Source organism: Syngnathus acus, chromosome 11 (genome assembly GCF_901709675.1).
Source record: "Syngnathus acus chromosome 11, fSynAcu1.2, whole genome shotgun sequence".
NCBI classification, from domain to species: Eukaryota; Metazoa; Chordata; class Actinopteri; order Syngnathiformes; family Syngnathidae; genus Syngnathus; species Syngnathus acus.
This window is the reverse complement of record NC_051096.1, coordinates 7,816,813-7,822,812: the sequence shown is the minus strand read 5'-3', so window position 1 is coordinate 7,822,812 and position 6,000 is coordinate 7,816,813. Positions and strand designations below refer to the sequence as shown.

The 6,000-nt window shown below is 46.6% G+C and overlaps 1 protein-coding gene across 1 annotated transcript in view; it reads left to right on the top strand.

Moving 5' to 3' along the window:
• Positions 1–974: 974 nt before the first annotated feature.
• Positions 975–6,000, top strand: part of LOC119129875 (CUB and sushi domain-containing protein 3-like) — a 140,824-nt gene continuing 135,798 nt past the window's right edge. The window contains 1 exon segment of the mRNA XM_037263228.1: positions 975–1,243. Coding sequence (XP_037119123.1) covers positions 1,033–1,243 — 211 coding nt within the window. The 5' untranslated portion in view covers positions 975–1,032.

The following is a 6,000-nucleotide window of genomic DNA, read 5'->3' as shown; positions in this document are numbered from 1 at the left end:
TCCGTGAGTGAAAATAGTGTCTTTTTTTTGCTTCAGTCTTTTTCTTGTGCCGTTTGACTTGGCATACTTATAATGCTGCATCGCTTCCCCGGCCCATCCCCTGACCAGTAGTCCCACCCACCCACGCACGCTGCTGAGGAGCTTAATTCGCTGCCACCGCCGCCACCAACTCCCCAACTCCTTCTATTGACTTAATTCCATGAGACCAGCAGAAACAGCAGCAGAGGAAGAGGAGGGTAGCGGAGTGGTTTGTGTGTGCCAGCTCGAACGGCGCACACCGGTGTTCCTTTTCCCCCCTCCCACTTCGGTTTTAATCACGGAGCCGCTCGGGCTGTGACTCGCGTACGACTGATGCGCGTGACTTAGGACGCGGGAGCTTCCGAGGAGCACTTGAAGGCAGCATCTCGCACCAGCCCGCCGCACTCGCAGGAGGAAGACGAGGCAGAAGGATGGAGCGGGATACGGCTCCTCTGCTTTGAGACCACCGGGATTTCTTTCCCTTTGTTTTTTCAATCCTGGGGGAACATAACTTGAACATAACACGGCAAGACTATTTTTTTTTGTGGGGGGGGTCAAGAAAGAGTGAGGCTGATTGTTTTGCGCCTCAGCGAGGACCAGGATGCAACAATTCCCGCATCCGCACTTGAAGAGAAGAGTGGAAGAGGCTGTGAGGTGGTGAAAAACTGAGAAAAAAAAAAAAAGGATTTATTTTTTTGGGAAGGAGGGGGAATACCAAGCATCCAGGCAGCTTGGATGCTTCCCAAAGGAGTAAAAATGTGGATTTGACACGCCAAGTCTCCCTTAACATTGATGGCTGATTTACAAGTCACTTCTCCTCTCGCCGTCGAGCGCCATATGATGGATTTATTTAGTCTATGTTAGACGGAGGAGGAGTAGGAGGAAGGAGCAAAGTCGCGCATCCCCCTCTCCCCACCCTCGCCCCCTATCCGCTCTCCTTCCCGATCTCACCCGCCCTCCCTTGCACCCCCTCCCTCCTCCCTTCCCTTCCTCGTGTTCTGGATGTGAAGCAGCATGCGGCCCGGTGAGAGCTCAGAGGGCTCGCGCTCACCTCGCCGCGTAGGATGCGTCGGAGCCCGCACTAGCGGCACGGAACGCCGTCTGATGGAAGGAGGAGGAGGAGGAGGAAGTGTCGGAGGACGACAACGGATGACCAAAGGAGGGATGACTGCGCGCCGTCTCCTGTGGATCGTCGTCCTCGGCTCGCTCTGCACGCACGCGCAAGGTACGGCTGGGAACGGACGCGCGTGCATTCAGGGTCGTGGCACTGGTTGAGCCCCCCCCCCTCCTCCATCCATCCATCCCTCCTTCACATGGCCAACATTCTTCTCTGCCGTTTCTTTGATATGTATGCATAGAGTGTGAGGAATGGGTGAAGAGCTATTGAGCTGTAGCTTCTTCTCCTCTGCTCGTATTTCTGCTTCCCTCCCTCCTTCCCGCCGAGGCTTCGCCTCAATACAGCCATTGAGCCGGTAGCCGATAAATATTCTTGCAGTAGCTCTTGGGCTGTGGCGGCGTGAACGTGAGCTGATTATTCCAAATTGTGTGTGTGTGTGTGCAAGTGTGCGTGTGTTGTTTATAGCAATCATCTCCCAGCCTTCCTTACGCAGCACTTTTTGCTCCCATAGATAAAGCTCACCCTATTTCAGTCTAAATTTGTTATATAATGAACAGGGTGCTCCCCCCCCCCACCCCCCGTCCTCTCCCAATTGGAATCAAATGTTACGATATTGACTATGTGGCGTCACATCCTTTGGTTTTGATGACGAGGAAGATGCAAAGTGGTTGCGTGGGTTAAAGAATGGACCGACACCTTGGCCCGACTTTCAGAACTTGCCAGTAGTGGGTGAAAGAAGAAGAAGAAGAAGAAGAAGAGGAGGAGGAGCTTGTACAGGACGTGGGTAGCTAAATGCTGGACGCCGCTGAGGAGTGTTTGTCACCGTCAGGACCAAGTGGAGGGCGATCATTTGGAAACTGAGTCCAAAAAAGTTTCCCTCTGCAAAAGAGCAACATCTGCACGAGCACCTGCACCAGTTGGGGAAAAGGCTTCACTTGAAGTGCCTGACTTTTTGCTAAATGGCCATAATAAGACAACAACTCCCTTGAATTCTGTGTCATAGCATCATATCGTATCTCCAGATGGTAGTTCAATCTTCGCTTCATGGCAATGCAGTGCGACAGGATTCCCTCCAACGTGAGAGATCTAATTTGGAGCTTTATTTGAGCCTGCCACAATGTCCCTCACGCCCTTCCAGAGCTGACTGGAAAGAGCAAGGGGGTTGGGGGTGGGGGAAGCCTTGGGGCAGATTCAAATTAAGAGGAATAAAATGTCAAAGGTAAATAGAGACGTTGGCCAAGCAGCCAAGCAAATAAAAGCCATTAAGAGGCTGAACAAAGAAGAGGTAAATAATGAAAAGCGTTGATAGTTGATGACATTTGCTGACATTTTGGAGAGCGCAAACACTTTGGCAGGAGGAACCCAATGGAATGGATAGGCAGTTATACGGAGGTGTCATTCTCTCTCCAACCACAATGGGGGCACTCATGCAGACCACCCCATAAAGCTAAACAACCCTCATTTGGATCGGAACCAAAAAAATGTAATGCTTCCTCCTTACATTATCTCGTTGCCAAGCAAACTCGCTGTAATAAACTCGTGCAGTGAAAAACAATCTGCGAGTAAACTCAAGTGCTTTTGGCTCTCCACCAAGGTTTTCCTTCACAGATTCACTACGTGTGACGTTTCAAATGGAAATGGTCAACTAGTTCACGGTTGGTTACCAACAAACTAGTTGCGCTAAGCACAATTCAACTGGCGATGCTAATGAAGGATAACGACGAATGATCCACGATCCAAAATGGCAACATTTCCAAAAGACATTTTTGTCTTTCAAATAGCATAGCCATGACATCGCATACGGTTTTAATCAAAGCGTTTATCCCGTTTCTATTTTTAACATTTTACTGTGTAAAGTGTCTAAATTCAGATTATTCATCCACAAGAGATTTTTTATTGTATTTATAACATGTAAAGGAGGTTCCTGTGAACAGAGACGAGGTTTAGTCGTTTAAAGGTGAATTATTTTTACCTTCTTTCCGCCTCCCACCTCCTCCAGAGGCTTAATTTAAACAACGCTACGTCACACTTGAAAAGCCAACCCCCGAATCTTTCAACGTATTCTAGTCTTGTCCAAAGATGGTTTAATACAAAAAAAAAATCATTTTGCCGTGATTATTACTCACGTGGTTCAAAAAGAGCATTTCGATCCATATTGACGAGGCGTGAAAACGTAACGCTTTGTTCTTTGCAAATGTGGCCCGATTGAAAAGTAGCCGTCATCCCCGGCGGGGTAATTGAACGCAAGTCCTGGCTGTTAAATTGGACGGCTGTCAGGCGCGGTGATGCTTTTCTCTTTCCCCTAAGCCGTCACCGGATATCGTAGATTGATCGGCGCCCGGCGCGCGCTTATGAATCATTGATTGATGTCAACCATTAGCATGCCATTGCTAATCATTTACTTTATTTGACTTTATTGGTTCGGGGGGGGGGGGGGGGGCTGTAATAACTTCAGTCGGTAATGGATAGTCATTCTGTTTTACGAGCCGACACCGAGGCCAAACATGATCATACTTTTTGTGTTCTTGTGGACACACTTTGACACACATATCAGCATATACTTAATTCCGTAGCTTATGGCTACTCTTCAAACATCAAGAGGGTTCTTGGTTTCCCACATCGCCGAGCACGCAGGGTCCCACCCAGCCTGACTTTGAAAATCTGTTTTGTAAACCACCGCAATGAGTCAAATATCCCCGCAGATGCTGGTCTTGCAGCTCTCGGATTTGAGAGGCTTTTGAGGAGAAGGGAAGCTTGGATTAGGCGCTGAATCTTGGCTTGATTATGAAGGAGTTGGAAGTTACACGCGTTTAGGCCTCTCGCAGTCCAACAAAGTGGATGGTGTCGATGATTCTGATGTTGAGTCGGTGTCACTCAAAAGCTCTTTATCTGTTTTTTGTTTTTTTATCAAGTTGGAGGTGGCACATAAGCAAATATAAAATAGTATAATCAGTCACTCCTGCGTGACATGTTTCGATTGTTTTCTCCTCTTTTAGGTCATAAACCGGTGTTGCTGAAACACCTCATGTTCTATTGCTGATTGCTTAGGGACGGAAACACAATCCTATGCAGGCTCAGGAACTGCTTTGAAAAGGAGTTAAGGTGCCGTGGTGAATCCAAAAAGTGGCTCACTTTTGCGTTTAAAAATCATTCAGCATTACTTAAATTAACTTGACTTGCTCAGTCGCAACTTCGCTTTCAAGTAAAAGATATTGCTGAAGGAGAACATTTTTTTAAATTAATATCTTCCACGTGCACGTTGTAATTTTCTTATTGGATTAGGATCTTTCCAGATAGAGATCAAAATTAAATTAACCCCCGTAGCCTTAAAAAAAAAATCCTATCTAGGATTCTTTGGATGATGGCCTCCTTTTGATATAAGTGATGAGAGCGCGTGGCACCTGGAATCAGTCCATTTGCTTTCTCTTTGAGGCAGAGTGTTGGTTTTCGGGCTGCTCGCATTGTATTTTTCTCTTAGTTCGGAAGATGGATACTCACCATCTGGCCTCGTGTTGTTGTGTGTTGCTTTGACTAAAAAAAAAAAAAAGCACTTGCTTATCACTGCAAGTTCCTTGTTTATTTAGGACCTGAGGGCCAGGCGGTGAGAAGGCTCTATCGGAGTCGATTTTTATTTTCCTTCCAATGAGTTTGTTTCTTTTAGGGGGCATCAACATGTCCAAAAACGAACCAATTTTCCCAAGCCAGTTTATTGTAGTGAAAATGGATGTCGTGTATTTTTCACTGATGGACTGCATTCAGAATAGGACTTTTCTGTTACACCTCAGACATCACATGCATGAATTTATTATCCATAATCGTTTTTGGAAGGAGACTGGATAATGGCATGGCTACTTTAAAGCAAAATGGCAGACTTGTTGTTTTGGCTTTCTGCTGCCAAATTTCATGTTTATGAGACTCGCTGAATTCTGTATCAAAAAGTCCATTTTTGGTGTGGTTGTAGCTTTCTTCCAAGGACTTATGCCTTTGGCCACACAGTGTTTGCACAAGCACTATTAGTGTAATGCTAATTCCTCTTAGTGAATACAAAGAAGACTTCCTGCCTTAGAAACAATACAGAGTGAACAGGAACAGGGTCAGCGAGAGTCCGCCGTATGAATATATTTTTTAAAACCCATGTCACATTTTTGCCTTCAAGATGTCAGTGTTTGGGTTTGAGTAGGATTTTGCAAAGAAAAGAAAAAAAAGATTGTTACTTCGAGTAAACCTTAGGGGACCGCAGACGAACACCGACTCTGTGATGCAAAATTAACACAGACAGTTTCATATCCAGCTGGTGCCTCCTCTCGACTTGTGCGTGCGTGCGTGAAGGTATTTTGGGTTCCTCGCTAAGTAGAAACGGAGCTTCGGATTGTGGCAGGTATTTCCTTGAAGATGGTGATGCAAGTGGAATAGGAAGTTGGATGGGCAGCGCCGGTCAAAGGTCGGATCCCAGTCGACAGCCGGCGCGTGTTGCTGTCAGCGTGTCCTTGAGTAAGACATCCCCTGGCCTTAATGATGCTATGCTCTAGCCTCTCTCCAGCCCGCTCGGGGAAATACATGACAAGAATTTGGACAAGACATAGTTCACACTTGAAACTGTAAATCATTCTGATATTGATATATATAAGTAAGAATAAGTGACGCTTACATGCGTGCATCCTTTGTTGCCATCGTGTTGGCAATGAGCGTCTCGGGAACGCTTCCTTCTATTTCCTTTCCGCCTTTTTCCTTTTCCCTCCTTTGGAGACAGTTTTGTGCTGTTATGCCATATGCCTTAAGTGTGTGTGTGTGTGTGTGTGTGTGTGTGTGTGTGTGTGCACGCACGCTTGGTGCCCCCGCAGGCCCTGTCAGGCTGTTGGGAGGTG